Source organism: Colletes gigas, unplaced genomic scaffold (genome assembly GCF_013123115.1).
Source record: "Colletes gigas isolate AHSC1104 unplaced genomic scaffold, ASM1312311v1 Colletes_gigas_Sc00023, whole genome shotgun sequence".
NCBI lineage: Eukaryota > Metazoa > Arthropoda > Insecta > Hymenoptera > Colletidae > Colletes > Colletes gigas.
In genome coordinates, this window is record NW_025106652.1 from 680,453 (window position 1) to 707,313 (window position 26,861).

At 41.8% G+C, this 26,861-nt stretch overlaps 1 protein-coding gene across 1 annotated transcript; it reads left to right on the forward strand.

Moving 5' to 3' along the window:
- Positions 1–26,775, forward strand: LOC122401286 (patched domain-containing protein 3). Its single transcript, XM_043403340.1, has 9 exons — positions 1–248; positions 14,696–14,972; positions 16,296–16,506; positions 16,893–17,078; positions 17,246–17,589; positions 19,958–20,158; positions 20,387–20,518; positions 22,077–22,390; positions 23,229–26,775. The coding sequence occupies exons 1-9, from the start codon at positions 246–248 to the stop codon at positions 24,675–24,677; spliced, it is 3,117 nt and encodes a 1,038-aa protein (XP_043259275.1). The 5' UTR covers positions 1–245; the 3' UTR covers positions 24,678–26,775.
- Positions 26,776–26,861: the final 86 nt, after the last annotated feature.

Genomic DNA, 26,861 nt, shown 5'->3' on the forward strand with positions numbered 1-26,861 from the left:
GCAACCAGTTCGAATCCAGCATTTCTCGGCGAAGCGTTCGAGCGGGCATTCTCTTTCTCGTACTCTGCTTTACATCGCCGAGAATAACACGCCGGTGCCCGGAAATGTGCAGGTGAAACCACTCGACGGAAACGCGCCAAGATTGTTCGGTGTTCAACGACCAATAAGTGGCCATCGCGACAACACAGCCAACTAAGCGTGGAATTGTTATTTCGGGGAAGAGAAGATCCCGCTACTATACCACCATGGTCAGTGGCTACTGTTTTTTTTTCGATACACGACTGAAAACAATCGGAGCATAGTTTTCCTAAAGGGACACCAATGAAATTGTGGATAAGTATCCATATCGAGTAACCGTTTCCCTGAATTACAGTATACGTTTGTACTCCCGTCGCTTTTTCTTTATATTAGAAACACGAGTTCCTTTATGTAATGAAAAGTACCCAAAGGTTAACATCGAAAACATAATTACGCGAAATGCATAAGCACGTAATCGCCTTGCAAGGAAGTTTATCGGTTTTAACAGGTGGTAATTGTGTAAACACGAATGACAGATTTAATATACTATTTAATCTGAGCTCGGTAGAAATGCAGTTTTCTATTTATTAAATAGTTAATTTTAAGCCCAAAGGGGATTGAGGCCGAGTCGCCACGTAGTCGTTTCCATTTGATTTTAATTCGTGCTACCTATCGTAACTACTTCCGTTACCCAGTCTGTTTACGCAGGTTGGCCAGTTTATTAACTTTCGATTTCCCATAGATCGTTTATCGCGTTGGTTTCGCTCAGTTACAAGGAACGTGCTCGTAGTTTCGACCTACAATAGTGATCGATAACCGTTTCAACCGTGGGTCAGATCAAAACCAAAATACTTTGGAAGCCCGTGGGACGTAATATTTTTTAAGGCACTACGACCAATGTCTGTTATTGCATTCGATTGCTTGGCCCATTAGATATACAATTTTTAAAAGCCACTGTTTATCGTTCATTTTGTCAAACTTATTTTATATTTTGCAAACGTTTCTGCAGTTTCTTTTTCTTCTCTGGCACCCCCGGTACCATCTCCTTGGAAGTTGTCCAAGTACCGACAGTGTTTTCGTTCGTTTGGAACCGTTTGAACTCGTTGTTGGACAATCGGTGCCCCTTTGTTGGCGGGACGAGAACGATCGAAGACAACATCGGGTTAATGCGTTCAAACTATCATCGTTGCCATTACTTTTAATGTACTCGATTGTTCTTGTTATGTTGCGAAGGTAAGCCGTGCAATGTGCGTCGCGGCGACCGGTCAATCAACCTCCGGTGTTTATACCCTTTTGAACATCATCGTCCCCGTAACAAACTGTTGACCTCGGTACGAAGGGGAATTACGAGTTACTCGTTATCGGCGAATTAACGCCGAGGGGACGCTGCGATTCTATTTTTAGCATTTTCTTTTGGAACGCGAACGTCGCCCAACAATCCCTATAAAATTTGCCAAGGGTCGCTCGAGAGTCGGGAGTCGTTTGATCGGGATCAAGAAAGTTTGCAAACGGAATTGCAACGAGTTAGCGCTTTGACCTTGATTAAACTTCCATCGACGAAATCTGTACACGTTCCTATGGTTTCGACTCTCGTGTAAATCGTGCCAATTCAAATTCATCAGGACCGTCTAGATTAATTTGTGTTCTCATTGGAAAGTATTACAATTTTCTATTTTTCGTTCAAAGTCTGTTCGAAACGACAGTATGTCACTGTCTCTAAGAGTTTCTTAATCGCGTTGAGCGTTATTCGAACAACGAATGAAATCTTTATTCGTCTAATTTGAAATAATTTTGTGGCGTCCAGGTAACGCGACTTGTCCATGGGTTAGGATTGCACTCGAAGTCACAGTCGAGTGCTGCATTTCCCTCGTTTATGCGTTCTAAAGAAAGTTCGTTGTGTTGGAGCGTTTAACGGCGTGCAATGAAGTATGAACAATTTCGTTCTTATCGTCGTCGGTTCGTAGCAGACGCGTTATTATGTAGAATACATTCGCGAAGTTTTACACGGAGTATCGAATTCGTGATCGTACGGTAAACAAAAATATTTCGTCGTAGCAAATTTATACGATATACGAAGGCGCGGGGGAAAGACGTCGTTCGATCCGTTTCGAAAGAAAATTTGTCGACTTTCATCTTGGGAAATCAGTTTGCAGGGGAACTGCAATAAAAAAAAATCAACATTTTCCAAGTCGTTCAAGTAATTGCAGAGGGTTAGCGAATCGCTTTTGCAATGATGCAACGATAATCATTCCTTTATCGTTCTTTGTTAGAAACATCGTAAAAGTACTGGAAGCATTACACACGCCTGTTTAATGGCGCGTAAATTTCATCCACGCTCGTAAGTCCGTACGGACTGTTCGAAATTCGTAGAAAGTTTCGAATATTGTCGAAGATTGGCAGTTCCTGAACATTTGGAACGTCTTAAACCGTTCGTTCGGTTTCCGTGAACGATGAAAAACTATTCGAACGGTTTGAAATATTTTTATCGAAAATATAATCCAAAAAAAGCGATGAACAATTTCGTGTAGCTTTAGACTTTGTTTCCTAACGTCGATCCTAAAGTTTGTGTGTAGTTTCTTATTGTAGTAGCGGAAGAGTTTTCCTATCGACTTAGGACCAGCTGGAATTCTCCCCACCCTTTTGAAGCTCTTCTAGATTCGTGATCGACCAAAGTCACAATTTTCGATTGTCGTAAGATCGTTTTAGAGTGGAAAAGGAAGACGAAACCGGTCTCCATTGTGGCGAATCGTGATGGCTGTAAAAGCAAATATCACTTTTCCCCGCGAGCGTTCAAAAGACAGCGTGCACGAAGGTGTTCATATCATGCTTTCAAACCGGAAGAGATATCCGAGTTTAATTTATCGGTTACGAAGGACTGGTCCACGATGCTGTGGCCGCGTAGAAGGAAACGGAGATGACGTGCTCGCGTAGAGAGGAATACGACTTTCTTTCTCTCCGTTTCTCTAATTTAAATATGGTGCCCATCGATAGTTGCGCAACACCCATCGATGCGTGTAGCACTTGCTACGATCGACGTTACGTTATCATTTCTGAAGCTGATTAATCGGTCGATTCAGTTCAAGCGTAATCCTGCCTCTAATTTCTCAACAAAATCAACAACATATTCCCTTCGTCTATTTTATCATATTATTAGATAATACCAAACAATACATACTTTATGGTTTTATCGTTGTCGAGATCAGTTTCGAGCATATTAAATATTTGCAATTTCTGTGATTCGTGATGCTTTGACCAGAGGCTTTTGTTGGCGAGCTACAAAAGGATTTGCTCGTCGACGAGCAAGTATTAAACGCGGGGACCTTGTCGATGGAGACCGCAAACGGATTACGTTTGGAAAAATCGTGACCGAGTTTTCACGGTTATTTCGTAACATCGGGAGGATCTCGCTAATACGTGAAAATTAAATTGCTTTCGGGGAAAACGTACAGCGACAAGTGAACGTGTAAACACGCGTGACGCTAATCTCGTCACGAAACGATTTTGAACTTAGGGTACGAGAGGATGATCGAAATTAGAAGATTGTATTAGAGTCTACGCGTAAAACTGTCGTCGCGATATTTAGTCCATTTTCCCTTTTTATCCGCTATCGCCATTATTTTTCTGGCACACTTTCTATTAAATTATGGATGATTTCTAGTTCGACATCGTACCGTTCGTCCTAATCCACAATTCGCAAACGCCCGATGACCATAAGCTATCAATCGGATTCAGACATTAGGTTTGCTATTTCGCGAGACAAAATTTCTTTTTTTATTATTTTAGCTCTGTATTTAGGATCGCGTTTAGCCTTCAGAAATTTATTTTCAACGCGTTATCTGTTACCCGAAAGTACCCAGGGCGATGTAACATGTATCTAATCGTCGAATCTTTTGAAATAAAAAACTAAAATCAAGTTTTATAATCCAAATGTACCCAACAACGATTGAATCGATTTACGTAAACGGTGCTCGTACACTGTATTTGCATAATTGGGTTATGTTGAAAGTATAATAGTAATCGGACGTCGGGCTACCCGGATATCCGGGTATACGTTTGCCTACAGAAGCGTTTCTAACCGAAGAGAGCATGACTTTGGGGTAGCAGAAAAACAAAAATAAATAGAAAAACGCGCCTATTTCACGATCAGAAGGTTCTTTGCCGCGCTGTGAGTACTGATAAACGAACGGTTGAAAACGGGGAAACGTCTCTCTGTCTCTTTCAGTCGTTTCTAGCATGGTTTTATTCGCTGCGATCCGGTGATTTGAACGCTCGAAATGAAATCGTGCGACGAGCTTCCGCGATGGCGATTACGTAATATAATTTAAACTAGACAATGTCTCTGTATATTTAGATGCGAAATGAAGATAAGATAAGCGCAATGAATCATCGTTTCCTAAAGTTTCCTGCCATAACAGAAATGATTATTGTTAACTGTGCGGGATTCACAAAATATAATGGTACTTTTTCGTAAATAAAACGATAAACTCGGTTTTGCACTCCTGTAAAAATACCAAGAGGTCATTGCGGGAGAAAGGAACGAATCGCATAATTAATAAGTGATAATTTCTATCTAAACTCACGTTAGAGAAATGCAACGATCGCGTAATAATAATGGCCACGTTGAAATTATGCACATTATTTTCAGAGACCGCTGTGGCAGCCTTGTCCCGATTTTTCCACGCCTGATCCGCGATATTTTGCAACGCGTTACTAGTAGGATATATAGAAAAAAAAGGGCACGCGACTGCATAATTTTGCAGCTTGTGATCGGTGTAAGTGTATCTACTATCTGGCGTGAGCTCGAGGTCGAACAAAATGGCATTTTTTTCCTTCCGCAGCGCTCGTGTATAGATTTCCGATTCGATCGCGATCTTTCGCGCATGGAATCGCGTCACAATTTACACTACTTTATTACATCCTTGGCATTTGTTTAAATTTTAATGTAAAATGTAAGGTAATGTTCAATGTATATGATTTTATAGTATCGTCAATCGTAAATATGTTGTTTAAAGATTTATAGTAGGGTTTTAGATCTATGCTTTGGACGCCATTTTCAATTCGATGTATACATGTATAATAGATTAGAGATTGTGTCTGAAGAGTTAACAAACAATTAATAATAGCGACTAAGACAGGATCTATTAGACGAATCTTGCAATGCTAAATCTATCTGGAAAACTTTGTAAATGTTCTCTGTCTGGTTAGATCTCTAGGAGATTCTGGTCACGTGCGACCATCATGGCGGTCAACGTGTCAAGGGGGTAGTCTAGTTTCGAGATAACGCAGGCGTTGCAAATTAAGAAAACAAAAACCATTCGACACACTTCTCTCAAACTTTGCATATGTATTTATGTATACTTTGAGCGGTAGTATCTCTTTGAGCTTTATTGGTTATTCATCCTCGAGTTATAATGGAACTCCGATCATACCGGTTAACTGCAAATAAGTATTGTTCGTCGCAGTAATCAATTCCAGTCTCTAGCGTGATCCTACGAAAAGGAACGTTAAATTTTTGCTCTAGTTTCTCTGATCAAAAATGAAAATCTTATACCACCTACCAGGAGCCATTTTTGCAATTTTTACGTTTCATATTTTATCCACTATTTTAGTAAATTTATGAAGCGGGTTCACAGACACATTACAATCAAATAATTTCGCTAGTTTTAGTGGTAAAAGATAGCGTTAATAGGATGTTGTTGAAAAATACGTATTTTCAAAATTTTACCTTGAAGATACGTATTTTTTAAGTCTCTTAAAGATGCCTATTCGATGGACCGAGAACGAAATGGCTTTCTTTGTTGGCGAACGTCGTGGCTGGAACCGCAAGAATACGTTGTATTTACGCTCGGTTGGTCTTTAATGTAACAAGATCGCCGGAATTATACGCACACTGCTGAAAAAGCCTTCTTCCTCGTCGAGAGAATTACTTACGTGTACTGTTACACCACTCGGATGATGTAGCTTTAATACGTTCCAGCTAAAATTACCAATTGCACTCCATTTGTCTCGCAACAATCGCCCAGCGGGGCGTGTGTCTACGACGGACACTCGTAAATAACTATTAAACTGATAGCTCTTTTGCATAAATAGCTCGATACTTTTTTTAACAGGGAATTACGTAATTACGTGTTCATCGTAAACTAACCGGTATTTCTTTCAAACTTCAACTTGGTTATTTTTCAAGTTTGATCATTTTTCCTCGATCTACTTTTTGACACGATAAAAATATTTTTAGGCGTCGTAGGATACTTTTTGGCGGAGGTATGTGTAAAATCGTCGTAGTTATAGCGTTAAATAATTCGAATAGCGTCTGCGGTACTTGCGACACGTCCTTTCTGTGACCGATCGTAATCGCGTATGGATCGCAGTTTCAGTCTAGTTTGACGTCATGACAAATTGAGCAACGTGATTGGTGTAATAATCGCGCCGGGTAATGGTTCCCCGCTAACAGTTTCGGGTGATTAATAATCGAGTGTGCCGATAATAGCCGTTCATCCCCGTAAATTTGACGCTAAATTTGTACGAATTGTTTCCAGCGACAACGTACGATTGTCTCTTTTTCTTTTTTTGTTAAAATTCGGTTCGAAATATTAGAAAGATCCGGAGATGTCTTTGCGATTAATTGACGCCGTCGAAGATATTATTAATCGGTGGCATCGTTTGCATTCGCGGTGCTCGACACGTTTCATAACTCGCAATTGAATGTACAGGGAATGCAAATGCGAGTGGAAGAAACGTATTACGGGTCGCGAAATACAGTTGTCGGTGTCTAAACCTAAGCGATCGTTAGTTTAGCATACTTTCGTCGTTTCGAGCGATTAACAATTTTGGCAAAATTTTTTTTTATTAACCCTTAAGTGGATTATTGGGATCGCTGCGACCCTCTGCAAGCTTAAACTATTAATTATTTAATATCTGCGAATGTAATTATTTGAAAATTTATGTAATCCTCCATTAGTTCATTATTTTTTAAATGCATTAAAGAAAAGTAGTTTTCTATTTACCAAATTGGTAAAAATCAACATTAAGTAAAATAATTCAGTCGAGACTGAGAGTCCACTTATGGGTTAAATTATGCCCTTTATTTATTTTTTCGTTTACCGAGATAGGATATAGCATACAAAAGAATTGTTTGAATCCAGTTTCAAAAACGTAAGGCACGATTTATCCAATTCAAGTACAGACTACGATCGTTAAAGGCCGATCGTAGAGTTTCGAGAGAATTCTAGGCTTTCGAATAGCTTCAAAGCGGTTCGTTGACGAGAAATGCAAAGTATGTATCGCGAACACACTCGTTTCACGATAATCACGGGGAAGGACGGTTATACTTTCTTAAGGTGCACCCTAATTTCGCTTCGATCGGAAAAAATAATGGAAAGCTTACGTAAATCCCGCCGGGGACAGTTGTACCGATTCACGACGGGTTCGTTTGTCGAAACGAGTTTGCTTTTTGTTAGATCCTCGCGGGGAAAGGTTCTCGGAATGAATTTTGCAAGAAGTCGATAAGGAAATCGTCGCGTATTCGCGTTTCACGGGGCGTTAGGTTTGCATAACGACGAATAATTGTTTTTATTATTGTCGTTTCTTTCGAAACACTTTCGTTCACCCAAAGTAACTCGTTTTGTTCTCTTTCACCTGCAAAAACGGTATTTTTCTTTCCTAAACTCGATTCACAGTTTACGAACGTTCGTTGTACAAAATTGGAACGAACTCTTAATGTTTTAAAATTACAGAAGCGAATAGTAGATTTTCCAGTCGCGTAGGAGCCAAATGTCCTAGTAGTACGTTTCCTGGCCTGTAGTTCTTACCGAAATTAGTTTCCTTGGACCAGCGGCGATCCTTTCCCAGAATTTGGAAGAGATCTACCTGGGTCCAGGTCAGTCGTTTTCACGAAAATTGCCCCGGAAAATGTTTCACATTCCAGGGTGGAACAGCCATCCTTCCGGACCCCGGTTGGGTCTTTTCGTTTCTATTTTCTTCGGCGCACCTGCAACGCCGTTCGACGATCCATTCTGAAAAGGAATGGTCGGATGTGAAAATTTCATCTTTCTTTCTCCCGTCCAGAAGCAACAGATAATTGCTCGACGCGCAGGCAAGAGCTGCTAAAAGGGTTTCAAAGTTTTTGCGACGACCGATGAAAACACGGGGAAAACGTTCAGCATTTAGAGTTTCGTATGCTGCTTATTTCATAAAAAAATAACAAAAATTAATCGTATCGCGCTAGAAAATCGTTATTGTATCGGCGAAAGTGGAAAAGAATTTGTTCTGTTCGTATTCAGCAGACATTGTGGTCCGCACAAATCAAACTAAAGAACTTTCAAATTTATGCGCATATCCATGAAATTGCGATTCTAGATATTTCTAATACTCAGTCTGGAATTTTTTAGAACTATTACCGTGGTATAGCAAACGTTTAATCTGTCTCCACGTTCTCTGAAGGTTTTTAATAAACATTGAGTAACGTTGCTCGACATTACCGAAGAAATTTCGTTCGTGGAAGTGGAAGCAGGGTAGGTTCGCGTCGACGTTGTTTCGTCACCCGTTTGTCGACGAAACTGCCTCTTATGCTAGTAGAAATCATTGAGTAACGCGAGTCGCGCTTACTTTCGTTTCACCACGTAACATTCATCCACGCATGCCGCGCGAAATTGACCTAAAACTGTGTTAATACCTTTGGTACAACGGATGAATTATCCCTGGTAAACAACAAGTATCTATTACTCATCGAAACAGTCAAACGTAATCTCCATTTTGTCTCTATTTACGAGAAGGAAAGTTAAATTCAAATATTGGTGGTTACTTTTTCAAATATTACTACTTAGATTCAATAAATATGACGAGGGAAAATTTTTAAAAGAAACATAGAAGAATTAGGGGGATGATAAATGCTTGGTTCAGTACTAACAATAATGAAGAATTTTCCTTTTTAGTTATTATGTAAAGTTTTAAACATCGATAGCAAACGAAGCTTTTTGGATTTGTATATGTATAATATAGGCGTCATACTTAAATGGTTAACGTTGCCACGTGATATTTCGAGAACGAGGTAAAAATGGTCACGCACGAGAGATTGTTTACGAGCAATCGAGGCTCGTTTGACCGCGAGGGTTAAGATACGATAACGATGATGTCGAACGCAGCGATTTCGCAAGGGCGCGCAATCGATCGACGTTTTCCTTCGCGTTTTTCTCGCGGCAAAAGTCCTGGAACGCGACAAACAACGTTCCGCGAGGGAACCAGCCATTTTTTTTACGCAATCGCCGTTGACATTTCAACGCCTCGTTATTTTCCTCGTTCCTCGTCGCGAGCAAAACCCCGTTGGGCAAAAGTTATTTCGAATAACGAATAAAAAAAGTTAGCAATATTCGTCACTCGCGAAAAACTAATGTTTCGTCAAACAGCTATCTCTGATTCTGATCGACATCGACTATGAATCTTATATGGATTACATAGAAACCAGCGTTTGGGTACGAATTGAAAGATTAAAAAGTCGAATAGGAAATTATTTTACGGGTCTCCATTACTTTCAACGGGTACGTAGAAATTCCTTTTTCCTTAAATTTGTCGTATTAAAAGTTTACTAGAATACGAGTGGAAACAGTTTTCTGTTCTTTGCTCTAATAACCAGGTTTCTTTTCTACTTTCAGTAACTACCGAGAGTAAATCCCTCGATCGATATGATAAATTACTAATTTACCGAAGAGGAAATTCACACGGAGGAAGGCAGTTATTATAGCTATTTAGGAAATATCCTGTTCACAGAGAGAGTAACAAGCGAGTCTTTATAATTTCCTACAAGCATCGATTCTGATCGTTATTTGTTTTATTATCCCCCGATGTTACGTTCGCGTGTTTTAGTACAACCTGTACAGATTAGACGTGTAATTTAGAACATCTGGTAGTATGTACTAGGTCCACGCGCAAAGCAGTTGATTTACTTTAAGTGTAAGCAACTGCAGCGTGTCGACGTGAAAGCATACCCGTGACCGAGCACAGAGAATTTTCCATTTTATTATTTATAAGAGTTGCTTTCGTTCTTCTTGGACGCCTGCCAAGCAAATCGAAATCTTCTGCTTCGACTTCGCCGTCACGTTGGCAGACAAAAGGGAACGTTTTGTTTTATTTCGTAAAATTATCTTCGTCGCTTGTATTAGCTAGCGGAAAATTGACTTGTTTAGCGTCTGTTAATGTTGCCTTTGGTTTCAGTTCGCATACAGTTAATGTAAACATGCTTATTGCGGTCGCCAATGTGTTAAGAATTCCAAATGGAGGAACGAATTCAGGATTCGAGCGCGGCCATTCTGGCGTCGCGAAACTAGGAGAAATTGCGAACAACGTCATCGAGAAATGCAATTATTCCGATATTTACGTTGACGTGTAACGAGCTACGGCATCTGTCGCAATTTTCTCGTTTCGACTGTCACGCGAGACACAATGATAACTTGATTGAGTTAATCCTCATTGTTATTGCGAAAAGAATATTTTAAGTTTCTTCTACGCGAATCGCCGTTGCACGAACCTTTTATTCAGTTTCCTTCGGTTCAGGAAATTTACTAGTAATTAGTCTAAGTGGAAGATATTCTAGATATCGGTACAAAAATTCCGTCGAAACACTCTGCGTTAGAGAGTAGCGAGTAAATTTTTCTGCATAGAATTTATAATTGTCGTTACTTGAAAGATACTCTACGGTTGGAAAGGTAATTCAATTTTTCGTGCAGATGGGAACCTTTTCTTGCCAGATTGCGTAATTGGCGCGATTTCGAGGACAAGGATCGTCGAGTGAAATTGAACGGTTGATATTCTCGCCATTGGACGCGCGGGCTCGTGACCAGAGTTCCCGATCGTTCGATGAATCGCAGCTTTGAGAATAAATTAAGGTCGAAGGAATTACCGTGCTTGCGAGTACCACTCTCGTCATTAAATTCGTAATTAGAGCGTCTCTGTCTGAGATCAAAGTGTCCTTAAATAATACTATGGTAATCCAGGGGTCAGCGGGAAAATTCGCCAACTTTCTTCTTATATAATGTATTATTTAACCCACAAATGGCATAACGTGTACATTTTAAAGTACTCTATTATTTAATGTTTTCCTCCTTCCTCTTAATATTATATATACTGCTTTCACTGTTTAATGGAGGTTTTTTTTTTTAAATTAATATTTAGTAGCAATTAGAGTTACGAATTGTACATTAATGCGGTTACGTCGTACTTCCGGTTACATCGAGGCTACCGACGAACACGTTACTTTTGTATTTATTAAACACCAAAGACAATTGGACGTACATATCGTAGCGTTTAATTTTGAAATAAAGAAGTTCCTCGCTAGTACTCTAACCTCGTTACACTTAATCTAAGGTTTGATCTATTTTGTTTCCACTCTTAATAGTTCGTACGTTTCATAACTTCTCCTCGTGCGTTCCTCGCATGCAGGAAAGTGAAATTTTTCTAGAACGTTAACAGCTATCCATTCTCTGAAACCTTCTTTAGGATAAAACGATGTTCTAAAAATTTACTAATCTCTGCATAGTTTTTCACGGGTTTCTTTAAAATACGAACGTTTCATCGACAACGTTTTCACGAACGACGTTTCACCGACATCGACCTTGACCGACCTTATGTGTTACTTGCATAAATTGTGTATATATATGGTGGCTCCGAAGTAAGTGAACCCACTTCGGTAGAGTATTCTATTCTGCTCTTCGTGAGAATCCGAGCCTGGGAATATATTTTTCTTTCAACAAATACAAATACTTGGGGGACATTGTTGTATAGGTTAACAAGATTCTACATTAATTAACAAATAATAAAAAGATTGGGGGACATTGTTGTATAGGTTAACAAGATTCTACATTAATTAACAAATAATAAAAAGAATCGTTGTAACAAAATTATTTTCCGCGATTTAAAACCGTCCTCTTATATCCCCAGAAAAAATTTAATCTCGATTAACAATAGTTCCTCCAAAAAAAAATGTACAAATACGAGGTACAATTTTATTGCGAGGAACTTATAAAAAAACTGACTTTCCACTTTTTTAGGTACAAATACCGAAGTAGCAATCTTCCGTGCGGACTGGACTATTCGTTGAACACGATTCAAAACACGTTCAAGCACGTGTAGCGGCGTTACATGCACCATTCACGCAAATGATTCTGGGGAGCGCGACTAAACTTTATGAGCCCGCGTTTTCCTTTCCGCGAGTTTACACAATCGGCTCCTGGTAGCTCTTTAATTAGCATCGTTCGAATAGTTACTTAAGACCGTTAGGATTTCTTTGGCTGCGACACAAAAGAGTCGATCGTTACGCGAACGTTATTCAATCGACAGAGATCCAATAAAGGAGCGCGAATGGCGGCTGGTTACTCAATGGCCGACCGGTTGCTTTCCCCGTGACGGAGAAAGATCGCTAGACGCGCGTTGGTCTCGTCGAATGGCCTCTGAACTTCGCGAAATGATCCCACGTCATCTTTCTGTCGGGTCGGTTACGATCAACCTCGACCAGGCGTGGAAAAACCAGCTCGAATCGAGTGCAAGTGGTTTTAGAAAGTCGTTCGCGCTCGAATCCGTGCCCGAAGCCAATGTCCTTCCGTTCGATGTATATACACGGTTATCGTGGCTTTCGAGTTTCAATCAAATCCTCAAACTTCCCTTTATCTATCGTTGGAGTTGTGCGGAATTACAATCGAATGACCACGGGAATTGTAATTGCAAACCGATCGAATTACATCCGTAATAGAATACGTCCCTGCTAAATCCAGCTTGCAATGTGTAAGAAAGGAAAAGAATAAGAGCAATTATATACTTAGATTATTATTAATCAGTAATAGAGTCATATTATAAGGCATATCATTGTTAAATGTTACTGAACAGTATTATCTGGTTCAAATTTTTTAATCGCAACGACAATACTTTCTTCACTATTACTCTTGATTAAGACGACCAGTCAATCCTGTTATCATCGAACCTTTTATTCTTAGAATAAAGGCGGTCGTTGCACAAAACATTCAATGCCACTTACTTTCTTAGCGCTTTCCCCAAGTATCTACTATTGAAACAAAAAGTATCAACTGCAGCAACTTTCGTGCTTTTAATGTGTCAATTATTGCAGCAATGTACAGTCCCGCCTCGATTATTTTCTCGCTCCGTACTTCCCACTGGTTTTTCAATACGTAGTAACAGAACGAATTATTTTCATCCCTTACTCGTTATTTGAATAACGTCCAACACGAATAACAGTGATTCAACGAGAAATCCTCTTTTCTAGATCCGCCGCTCTGTGTACCACACACGAGAGATGCCGGAGAAAAGAGTGTAGCAGGAATCGATTCATCCCTTCCGGTTTGTTACGCGATCCTGGATGCGGGCGTTATGATCTCGAAAGGACGAGCTCCTTTGTCGCCAGACAATGGATATCGATCCGAAAAATCAAACAAGAGCCCCATGGTCTTTAATCGAGAACCACCGTGGTTCGTTCGGTTACTCGATCCTTCTTTGTTCTTCGACACAATTGTCGCCTTTTGCTTCGTTATCCTTCGATGCTTTTCCTTTCGTCGTTGCGTTTGCTATTTCTAGAACGACACGAGTCCTGTACGTTTCCTAGAAGCTGACGAATACGTTTCCTCGTTGTACCTGCGGTTCGTAAGTCGAGAATTCTCGCAATCTCGTCCCGAATTAATAGTCAACGATGATCTCGTCGCGATTTCGGTATGCTAAACGCGTATTGTTGCACGCGATTCGGGTCAAGTCCGACCGTCGCTTTTACGAGCGTTCTTCAATGGCGTTCAACCGAATTATTTCGTTTTTCGAGTTCGCTTAACCCACTTGCCCGTCTGTCGTCAAAAGTCGATCGAATTCCGGCCATTTTTTCTCCTCGTTGACACAGAATCGAAAGAACGTAAATGCATAATTGACGAAGGGATCCGTATAACCACCACTGTATGAGAATATGTATTTTCGATTCGATAAAAATGAAGTTGTGTCTCGTTGCAAGGTCAACGATTCTTCCTATGTTTACACATAGAATCGTTTCTAAAGCTATTATTTTTTATAGCGTGTTATTAGATTTTTAATGTTTACGAGGACATTGTTTTTTGAAGAAGCAATGACAACGGCGAGTCGTGCTCAATAGCACGGATGTCTGCCATTCCCATCGTTAAAATTAAACGCGGCTTTCTGTTGAGACGGTACACTCGTTACTTAAGAAGAGGGACGGATGTCTGCGTTATTAAACTAAGTGTGCTTTTTCATGAGCAATGTGTACGAGTCGCGCTATTTAGGATAGACACAATGGTGCCTTCGTAACCGCTAGCGGTACCAACTTTTTCGTTGACACGTGCGTTCGTTTTGTCCAATTTCTTCCCGTTTCCGTTTCGCAATCGCTACGAATCGTTACTATTCGCGAAACGACGCCAGGGTTTTCCAATAAGAATCTATAGAACTTCGAATTGAAATACAATGAAGACTACAAAAGACCAATCAGGTGCTCGTCGTTTTATTTTCACGTGACACATTCGATGACATCTATTCTGATTTTTCAACGATGTTTGTCCCGAGATCGTTAACAGTTTGGAGTTTGTCAGAGTAAACAATGACCAGTCAACAGTAAACTTTTACACGTACATCGATTATAATTTTAAAATCTATAGTTTAAAACACGTTTCGTCATGCTGTTTTTCAGATATGGAGCAATCTGACCTGCGTGGACGACTTCTTGAACCGAGCCTTTCACAAATTGGGCCTCGTGGTAGGTCGACATCCCGGCTACTTCGTGGTCATTCCGATTCTATTGGCCTGCATTTGCTTCACCGGCTACCAGAGGATCCATTACGAGATCGATCCCGAGTACCTCTTCTCGCCGACCAATGGTCCAAGCAAAACGGAAAGGGCTATCGTCGAGCACTACTTCAAGGTCAATTACAGTCACCATTTCAGCATAGGTCGCATTACTAGGCCAGGTGGGTTTCGCTTTGTATCGAGGAGCTTAAGCGTCGAAACAATTTAACGCGTTAACTGCTACGACGGCCATTTAATTTTAATAGAATTTAATTTCAATTCTACTCAGCGTACGGATTTTCCCAAACTCTGGCCCGCATGACGGCATTGAGTAAACACGTAGGAGTTAATTCATCGGAATGAATTATTCGTGCGAAGAGAACTCGGAAAAACCTTTACCATTTTCTAATCTGAAGGTTGGTCACCGAGATACAAGAAGTTAAAGTTCATTGATGCGACTCCTACTACGCGCTATTTTTATCTCGGTCGACCGATCGTGTGGTCGTTCGCATACACTCACACACTCGAGGAAGGCTAGTTCATTAAGTTCACACGCACGAAGCTTTTGCGTCTCCTGATAATGGAACCTCGTAGTGCAAATACAAAAAAACTATTTGACGAGATAATAAGCTCATATAAACACGTGCTTTACTTGTCTCTGTCCACGAGGCACAGTAATTTTTGTACTCTGGTAACATGCAGCCTACTTCTTCGTGCGTTTTGTGGTTTCAAGTCGCGATAGGTTGTAGAAGAGCGACACACACAGTCTCAAGTTATCATTGGAACAATCGTATCGTTAACCTTCTGGCCCCTATAACGTTTCACGAATAATATTTGTCTACCGCGAGTGTTGAGTTACAGTTGCGTGGGAGAGATGAATGTGTATCGATAGTAGTAGCCCGGAGGAATGTTATCAAGTTCATTCCATTGAAAGATTAAGCTTCGTGTAAACACGGCCAAGGCATGTTGCTAAAGTTCAAGGAGAAAGTGCACGGAATTCACTGACAACGGCCTTAGTGGTACGCTTCCTTGTTTGCGTTATCTGCTATGTAATTTTGCACTGTTACGTGCTGCTACGAATTAACCTTAGTTATTAACGACACGACCGTGCAAACTTTCTCGTTTCATTGGGCAGTTATTAATTAACCCTTGACTGAACACTATACAATGTCTGCTGTGCGTCTGTTTGATACCTTCCACGCTGTTATGCTACGATAAATCGACGCACAATGTTGATGGTTGAAATTCAGATAATCAATTTATCAATGCTCCAAGCATTAACATAATTAATTGCTAATAAAATGAAATAAACGAAGGACATATTGCTTGCAACATATTAATGAGGAAATTTTCTATAGAAACGTTAGAAACTTTTGCATACATCCAATAATGATCGATTGTAGTTTACGAATTAATTTACTGGCATTGAAAATTCGAGTCGAAACTACAAATATTTTTGGTCAGCATTTTGAACGATTTTCAGTGGTTTTTTCTGCTTGTTCCAGGTCGATTCGGTCACTTGATTATAACGTCGAAGGATGGAGACGAGAATTTGTTGAGGACAGCTGTCTTCGACGAGTTGGTCCAATTAGACGAAGTGATTAGAAACGTGAAAGCAACGTACGAGGGTGAGGTGTTCACCTACGAACAAATCTGCGCCAGATGGCTGGACCAATGCTTTTCGAACGAAGTTCTAGAACTTACCGACATCATCGGGTAAGTATTGGCATACATTCTGTCGAATTTACGAATGTTATTACGTCGTCCTAAAAAATTCGTATGGTTTCGATACTATCCCAATCGCTTTAACCGTTTAATTAGCAGCCACTACGTTCGATAACCTCCATCCGTTTTTGTAAACATTTGTTTCTTTTAATGAAATTCATTTTAAATCGCTTTCTACATGGTGGATTATTATTAATTTCTTTTAATGGAAAAATGACGTTACTCCTTCGTCTGCTGCAACGAACAGTCAATCGAGTTCTCTGCTGTCCAAAATTTATGAAATGTACCATACGCCTGTTTTCCAGAGAATTATTTGATTATTGCGTGAAAAATCGTTACGTCCATGGCTCATATAATTAGTCGGTAGCATTTTTCAGATCTGTGGAGAGGCGGGAACTGAATCTGACGTTCCCGATGACGTTTCACCCAGACACCTGGGTGTTTCATTTCCTACCAGTCTATTTCGGTGGGACCGTGATCAACGAGGACCGAGTTGTAGAGTCTGCGCCGTCGGTGCAACTCGCGTACTTCCTTACAGCTGAAAACCCCCGTCAAAATGCAATGTAAGATGAAAGAAAAATATCCCTTTGTTATCAAATTTTCAGAGTTACAGATATTTTATTAGAATTGAAGTCCTGTATACTGTAACAGTTAATATCGTAGACACGTTGTACACGAAAAGACTAGCAGAAAAAGCTATAAAAAAACTTGAATCTGTATTTCGAAACAGTGGGGCGGCTTGGGAAGAAGCGTTCCTCGAGGCTGTTAGAAAAGTCGAGGAGGAAGGTGTCTTCAAGCACATCGCCACAGCGAGGTTCGCCTCCAGGACCCTCGAGCTGGAGTTGGAGGAGAACACGAAGACCATCGTACCCTATTTCTCGAGCACGTTCATCCTCATGGCTCTCTTTTCCGTGGTGACGTGTATGATGACCGATTGGGTTCGCAGCAAACCTTGGCTGGGACTACTCGGAAACGTTTCCGCGGCCATGGCCACCGTCGCAGCCTTTGGCCTCTGCATCTACTTGGGCGTTGACTTCATTGGTCTCAATTTGGCTGCGCCGTTCCTTATGATAGGTGAGACAGAAACTAAACACAGCGATATGCCATTGGAAATTGACCGTTTCCTGTTCCCGTTTGTTCCGGGGGGCCAACTATGTTTATGTTTTTAAGCCTACCATGAAAGACAGAGACCCTCTTCGACTTTGGCCAGACCTAACTTGTTTTGTACCGTAAGGACACAATTGTGTTGACTATAACGAATTACTTCGATGTTCGTTTCAACGCGTATCGATTATTTACACAAAGAACACCTTTGTTCTGTTAACAGCGACGGACTAGATGCATACATTTTGTTGCAAATGGCTTCTTTGCATCGCTGAGTACCATTCTATACCCTGGCTCTTCAATTGTCGATTGTTCCTATGACACAGAGCGGTCCGATCAGTATTCTTCGAGCGTAGATTCGCCGACAGGTGTCTCCTAAGGACTTTTAATAGCGGTGCATTGCACGACTCTCATTTCCATCGAATTCCACGCGAGGGGTATCGTACTTGTGCACACGCGTTTTCTTTCTTCCACAACGCGGTTCGATTCTACGTAAACAAATTCCGCGACGTAGCGGTTCACGTAATACATGGGGCACGTGCTCGAGGTTCTCATACCGGTAATCATCTCCAATATCAGGGGAACGTATCAAATTTTGTATAACGGTTGTCCTGCTTTTTTATTTATTTCTATAGACGGAAAAATCCCGTTGATTAATGTTTAATTAGCGATACACGGTGAACGTTAGTTTCCAAAGTATTATATATGTATATCATAATTATCGTCATTGGAGTCACCGTCGCGTCGGAGTCGAAAGAGGCTCCTTTATGATAGATAGGCATCGAAAAATGCGAGTCGCGTCGTTGACAATTTGCATATTTTCCGATAATTTGAAAGTTACCAGTGGGTTTTTCTTCCCGCGAGATGAATAATGAAAATTGTTACATGAATTCTATTGAAACCGAGCACGATCGAACGTCTGCCGAATACATTTCGCATGTCCCTGCGGTGGCTATTATTCTTCGAACACAGTTTGAATATTCGCAGCTTCATTAAGTATCTCTCATTCTTTCTCGAGTTATTGAAAAAGCTCCAATAATTTAACTCTCAAGAATCCATAGACTGCGTGAAATCCGGGCGGCAGAGTCGAACAAAATGTAATTTGATTGTAACCGTGATTCTGTAAAGTGTGTAAAAACTGTGCAATTATCATGTAATCGGATTCTATTTCGTGCAACTTTGTAAACCGCTTTGTGGCTCGCGATACGGTTCCGTCGAAAGCGCCGGGCCGTGGAAAAAAAGAAGATGGAGGGTACGGATTTTGCAACGATCCGGTCGAACGTGCACGAGTGCAATCGTCGTCGGCAATCAAGCGACTTTGATCGGTGCTTTGACGCAGGCTGGCATGACGAGGAAAGGGAAAAGTCGCGCAAGGATACTTCCGCTTTTCACGCAAATCACTGTTCGTGATCCCAGGACGTTCGTTCGATGATCCGTTCGTGGTCGGTCGATCGAGTCGAAGGAGGCACGAAAAACGAATGTTGCAAGGATTTCGTCAACGAGAATTGCGTCCCGTGACTGATTTCACCGACACGCACGGTCGTTGATTAAACTCGATATAAGAACGAATTAATTGTACGGATTGTTACGTCATTTTTACAAATACAACGATTGTTAATGTCTCGGAAATTAATTAACCGCCATATTGTTTAGGAGGAAATCATTCGAGATATCGTCCCCTATAAAATATTTAAACTACAGGAAAATTCACCTTTCTGTCAAGCTCGCCAACGATTAGTTTGATTCGCCAAAAAATGGAAAAGTTTCGCTCGGAAGGAAAGCTTGTACATTTAGGGTGGATTATCGGCAAGCGGGAGTACGCGTTGGAGAAAAATGAGCGATCGTGTCGGTCGAGGAGCGATTTGTCATCGTCTCTTATTACAAAAACGACTGCGGTGCCATTATCGCGATAACGAGACGGCAGTTAGAGAGCGCAGAGTGAATCAGAATGGATGTTTTATTCGTGATTCACCCCGTCGTTCATCCGTCTACGTTTCGACGGCAATTTATAGCTACTAATAAATGCAAGAAGTCGTTTATTCAATGCCCGGCAAGGACGTATGTTATCTTCACGGGCCGGAAACCTTTCTCGCATCGCTGATGTCGAATTAAATTGTCTCGATAATTACCACTGTTCGCTAACACGTTAAATTCGTGTTCTACGAGAATCGTTTTCTTTTTAGACAATTCCATGGTACTCGATTTAAAATTTATTCTAGTACTTATTTTTGGAACCTTGTCGAATTTTTCACCTCACCGTGAGGGTTCATTCTTTTAACTCCAGAGTGATCGAAACGATTTAAGCAAATAAAATTGAGCAAAGATGATTTGTTGGCAGGAATCGGAATCGACGATACGTTCGTGATGTTGGCAGCTTGGAGACGGACCAGCATCATGAAACCGGTACCTGAAAGGATGGCGGCGACTCTCAGCGAGGCTGCTGTCTCGATTACGATCACCTCGTTGACCGATATGATATCGTTTTTCATCGGGATCCTCTCGCCTTTCCCATCGGTTCAGATCTTCTGCATCTATTCGGGTGAGTTTCCGGAGCCTCGCCAGACAGTTGGAAATTCATCTAAAAATACTCAATTAGCTGGAAAGCCTTTTCTATGTACTTTTAGTTTCACCGTTTGAATTTTTCCTATTCCATTTTTAATTAATTTACTACACAATATAGAATTAGTCCAATCGTTTTAGACTTTTTTCTTTACTTTTCCAACGGTTCCGATTATGCAAATTCAAAGAATTTTCTTTGTTTAATCAGGATTCGCGGTGGTTTTCACTTTTCTCTTCCATCTGACGTTCTTCACCGGTTGCGTGGCCATCAGTGGCTACTGCGAGCAAAGGAATCTTCACAGCATCGTGTGCTGTAAGGTCCAGCCGCTCTCCAAATCCAGTAAGTACATATCTTACGTTTTTATTAACACATCGCCACTTCAATTAATCCTCAAGCTATATGTATAGTTTACAATTGCCTAGAAATAAAGTGTCGATCATGTCGGCGATTCGAGAGGTTCCTCTACGATGTTATTCACAGTTTTAGAAATTAAGAATAATTTTGTTCAGTGCCCAGAAACGATGTTTAGCTAGTGCAAAAGGAAAGAGTCACGATTAAGTGCAAATAGATTTGGATAGAGGTAACGACGATAAAAAAAGTATTGGAAATTAGCCTGGAAGTTGTTACATGCGCGTTCCTTGATTGCGTAATAATATTCAGGAATTTTTGCTGCCGGTAAAAGTAAGAGTCCGGCAATCTGGGGGGGTCATTTCTGTGGATTACTGCATCCGATGTAATCATCGTGTTTACCTGTACACGTACGCATAACGACGTTCACACAGGCGGAAAGGAACAGCGAGCATTAAAAGGCCGAAGAAGACGTTACCCGGAATACTTTCACGGGCTCCACTGCCTCGAACGTATCATTCGTGGCGTTTTTATTTGAACTTTCATTTATTCTCCGTGGCACGATACTTTCTACATTAAACGACTGTATACAGTGACTCACGAAAGTATTCGAACGTTCTCGAACCGAATGTTTCATCCTTTAAAAACCGATGTCGCGTGTTGTGATTCCGAAACTACTTTTATTATCCTATACAAGCGCCAATATTTAGTTCAGAGGGGCATTCGTTGGTATAAACAATATAAAGTAAAGATAAATGGACAGCGATTGGCCACACAAGTGGCGAATATTACATTCTAATTTACTAAAGAAACTCTGACAATAGAAGAGTTAGAAAAATCTTTCCTACGAAGAAACATAGGAATTGATCAGGCGTTCGAGCAAAAAGTTAACAAATTATCGATCAAAGAAACTACAATTTCTCCATAGGTGTACGCATTAAAATTTTTTCCAAGCATTCTTCCTGATCCTGACGGAAGGAAAACTTGCAAATATTGATCGTCCACGCATAAATAAATCGCTGGATCTGGATCGTCATGCATCGTCGAGTATAAACTTTCTCCGGCTACGGTATCGTCACCAAACATGTTTCTTCGTCGTGATTCGATTAAAAGAAAAAAAAAACAAGATTTAAGATCTGTGCAGGTATACGGTGTTACGTCAGAAAAGCGTGGTTACGTTCGACCGTCGTTAATTCGTTAGATCACAACGTATTACGTAACGGAGACGCTTTCTCCAAGCTTCGGACATTGTCAACGATCCACCGACGCTGTTAACAGAATTTGAAAAGCTGTTAGCGAGTAGATTTAACGCCTGTATAAATTTATTTATAGAAAAATCGTATGTCATCGAGCCTAAGTATGCTACTAGTACACAACGTGCGTCCTAATGAAATTAACATTGCCATTTGGCGCGTGACATTGCATGAACGATTGCTAGATATTTTTGTCCTCGCCGAAAGATGATTTCATCGATTTTTTTCGTGGTGTGCTTTCAGTTTCGAAGTACAACCTAACCCAGACGGTGATCGGTGATATTTTTATTTTTCAGCGCATCGATCTTGGCTGTACAAAGCTCTGTGCACCGGAGGAGTGGACCCCGATGATCCATACAATCCGATCGATAACCCGGAACATGGCTGCATGAGTTGGTTCCGCGATTACCTGGCCGTCGCGCTGAACTGCCGACCGATCAAGGTCGTGATCATTCTAATATTCGCTTGCTACCTGGCCGGTGCCCTCTACGGATTGACGACTCTTCAGGAAGGCTTGGATCGTCGCAAGCTCTCCAAGAACGATTCTTATTCCATTGTCTTTTACGACCGACAGGACTATTACTTCCGGGAATTTCCTTACCGGATACAGGTTGGTATCGTTGCTAGAACACGATGAGACTCGTAGAGCCTTTCCTCGGTTCCGTAAGCACGTGGTTATTTAGCTTGTGCGAGCAAAAAGTAACGTGTTTGATCAATAAGCGGCTGGAGTAGATTTAGAGCCACACCTGTTCGTCCGGTGCAAACTTTATGCTGTGTTCCCGGATTCGTGGAACAGAGAAAGCCTTTCGTCTCGTTAGGCGTTCGAGCAGGAATCGAGAGGGCAGCCTCCGGAGAACGAGTTACGCTTTGTCGTGACGTATGATCCGACACTCTCAATTATGTCACGTTTGCTACGTTCGATATATCCGCGCCAACAACTTTCTCCGGGCGCCGCGGCTACAGGTGGCGCGGAATCGAGGAAAAGTGACGGGGCTGGTTGCATCAGATCGGCACTTTCGCGATATTTGTGCCACCGATCTTCTCGAACTTGCTCGGACGTCCGAGTACCGTTAAGAGCATCGCATTCCTTGACTAGAGTTCAGTTAGATGAACTCGTTCGACGCCCGGATGAGATGGTCGTTCTAGGTCGCTTGCGGTTCTCGAATCAAATTAATATCAGACGTTATCGCTATATGTTAACCCTCCACGAAGATCATAACAAGACAAAATTACCTGAACACCTTTAATTAGAAGCGATCCGGCTCCTACTTTAGACCATCTGTCATTCAACCGTTAGTTTACGAAGCTTAAACTCGGATAACACGGACAGAAAACAAGAGGACGGCGTACGTCCCCGGAGAACGTTTTCCTTAGATCGTTGTCACGTAGAAAGGAGGGATAGTCCGCCAGAAAACGGCTGTGTCACGTTTCTCTATTGTATATTCCAGGTGGTGGTGAGCGGCGAGTACGACTACAGCGACCCGGTTATCCAGCAACAAATGGAGGACCTGACGAGGTCCCTGGAGGCCAGTAAGTACATTAGCGGCGGCCAGTTCTACACGGAGAGCTGGCTACGAAATATTGTCGGGCTCGTGAACGACACCACGGACGAGAAGAGCTTCATATCGATGCTGAAAGAAAGCTGGCTGCAGCCGAACAGCGTATTCTCGTTGGACGTGAAATTGGACGAGGCGGAGGAGCACATCGTGGCCAGCAGATTCGTGATCCAGGCGGTGAACGTGACCGGTACCAATCAAGAGAAGGACATGGTGAAAGAGTTGCGTCGCATCTGCGCGGATTCTCCCTTGAACGCCAGTGTTTTCCATCCGTATTTCGTGTTCTTCGATCAGTTCGAGCTGGTGAAGCCGACCAGCATCCAGTGCATGGTGTTCGGCGCGTTGATAATGATGCTGATCAGCTTCATCTTCATACCGAACGTGTTGTGCTGTCTCTGGGTAGCGTTCTGCATCATCTCCATTGAGCTGGGGGTCGCTGGATACATGGCCCTTTGGGACGTCAACCTGGACAGCATATCCATGATCAATTTGATCATGTGCATAGGTTTCAGCGTCGACTTCACCGCCCACATTTGCTACGCGTACATGAGTTCCAAACAGAAAACGCCGGACGAGAAGGTCAAAGAAAGTCTTTACAGTCTCGGACTGCCGATAGTCCAGGGCGCCACTTCGACGATTCTAGGCCTGGTCGCTCTGCTCTTAGCTGGCACCTACATCTTCATGGTATTTTTCAAGATGGTCTTCCTAGTAATCTTCATAGGAGCCATGCACGGCATGTTTCTACTGCCCGTTCTGCTGTCTCTGTTCGGCCCTTCCTCCTCGGAGGTCGACGAAACGGAGAAGGCGCAACAGAGGAAGCTGGGGATGGAAGCTAACGACATGGCCAGCAAACTCCAGCAGCCGTACGTGATTCCACATCCGAGTCTCGCCTACTATCATCCCACAGGAGCCACGAAGAGTCTCCAAGGGAGTCCAGCGACCAGCTTGGCCGCATTCGAGGAAAGGGATCCCGGTCTGGGAACCAGCGAGGACAGCAACTCGACGGAGAGTGGCTCCTCGCAGAGCAGACCGCGCGAGGGCCAGTTGGAGCAAGAGAACCAGAGGCGTCACGACGTCTGGAGAAGATCCATCGGGGTTCTTTACGGTATGTCGCAGTTCCAGACAGCCGCTCAGCCAGCCTCGCCGCCTCCGGACTACGCTGGAGCGTTGCAGGAGCTTCAGGCCGATCAGGAACGTCGGGCAGTCAGGACGGTGCCCTTCGTGGGCCCGTATCCCGCCCACCGGCCAGCCAATCAGCTCCAAAGAGACCACAGGAGAAGTAGGTCTTATCATAATATCCATCACTCGTCAAGGTACTTGACCGATCCACGGTATCCTTAAGGAATTTGGGATTCAAACTCACCGGGCTCCGCGTCGAATTCACGGAAGCGGGTTCAAGGAACCCCAGGACTGTGAACCGATCGCCGATCGAGGAACGAACCGTGGATCTGTGAGTCGGTCGATCGGGAAAAAAGACTTGTTTTCAAAGTGCGCGTCAGATACGTTTTTTTTTTTTTGGATAGATTTTTTTAACGTAGGACGTTAAGCTATTATGGACGAGTACGAGAGAGCAACGAGTGTCTCATCATGGCGCGTTACTGCGGGCAGCTACGAAGAATGTCCTTCGGGCAACAATAAGATCGTATTTTTATGGCAGCGTTCCGATCGTCGTGCTTGAATTTCTTCCGGAGGCATTCTCGCCCGACTCTTCAGTATACATTTTCGGTATACAGAATTCGAATCAGTTTTTCGTTGTTCACAAATCGAGCCGCCGAAAGCCGGAAGTGGCGTAAGTCAAGAAAGGTTTATTTCTGGACGAATTGGAAGTTCTGTAAAATATTGCATTTCTTCTTTTGTAAATTACCGTTAAGTTTTAATTTAAAATAATAATACCATCCTCGAACGAAGGTACATTATCATTGTATTCAATATTCTTTTGATTTACATCATTTTTACTTTCAACGGCCCGAACGATAAGCGTGTGACTTATGAGGAACATCGTCGACAGTCGTCACTCGGGTGATGTTCTTTGTTAGAACGTAGCCTTATTCGTTTAGTTACGAATTTCTTCATCCCTTCTTCGTCTCTGTTAACTCCTTCTAGGACTCATCTCACGTATCCAACTACCTTTAATATATTTTTGTCTTCCGAAGTCGTCTCTGCGAATCGTTGGCTCTTATAGATATTTATATAATTTATAAAGAGAGACTTCGACGATTTACGAAGGGGCATGGGAACCTGGTTTGACTAGGAACTGTTTTCGACAAAATTTTTCTATTTGATGCACGGACAGTGTTTGTGTTATCATAAACAAAACTTAAACTGAACTGTGAGGCGTCATTGGAGCGAAAAGGGTTAAATAGTTGACCATTCCCTAATACAATGTTAGCACTAGATCGTAAATATAATTACACTGAGTGTGCATGATACGTCCATTTACCATTGAACTCGTCGCCCGATTAATCTATGGTTTCCTTTCTTTTTTTTTTAAATTTATACGAGTAAACACTATTATCGTTAGGTTTGCGCGAGAAAATGGCAGGAGTTATCCGCGCACGAGTGAACGAAGAATCGCGAAAGACGGTTCGTTTCAATTTTAATGGTTCCTCGCGATTGTTCGATGTTTGCGATCTACGGATCCGAGAATCATGGAACTTTTTACGTAGTGTTTAAGGAACTGTTTGCAACGAACGACAAACCTGCTCAATAGAAATCAAACCAAAACGCGCAATGGAGAAGCGAACCCTTCTCATTTTGACCTACGTTTTAACCCTCGACCTAAACGTATCTTCGCAAATTTGAAAATTTAACGAACAAATAATAAATGTTTTCGACCCGTCTTCAAACTTCAGAAAATGCCCCAATGAATTAAAAGTAAAGAAAAATAATTTATAACGCATTTTTACATTCTTACATTGTACATCCAAATATATGTCGATTTATCGTTGAATCGTTGGGAGAGGAAAAATTGAAGTCAGGAAAATGTTTATTGTTCGCTTGTTAAAAATAAAAAATGGTGCGTGTCTTACTGAGAAAATGAACGTGATTTCGAATAAAATAGGCGACGCGAAGGTACAAAGCGTGGGTGAAGTCGATTGAGAGTGCTCGCGGCTGTGGATGAGGGCCTCTAAGATGAATTTTATCGGATACGAAATTTCTTTTGGGCCCCTTCCTTTCTCTATTAGTCATACTTTTTTTTATCGTGAATGCTAATCGTCATACAATGTATGCAAATAGTTTTTGAGATCCCAGGTACACACCAGCGTTGTTTGCATGGCTCTCTTACGAACTCTGATGTGGATGAGCGAATGAATTTACTAGGAGTTCTGGAAAACGGCAGGACTCTTTCTGAAAATAGCAACGGTCGAGTATTCATGTTTATGAATGACAGAGTGCATTGTTTATCGCGGACTGGCAGCTGCCATTGGACAAATTCTTGTAAGCGAAATATATTCTGGTAATGATTTCACGAGTAATGTTTTCCAAGATTTCCCAATTCCTTTCGCTACCAAAAAATGTGGAACA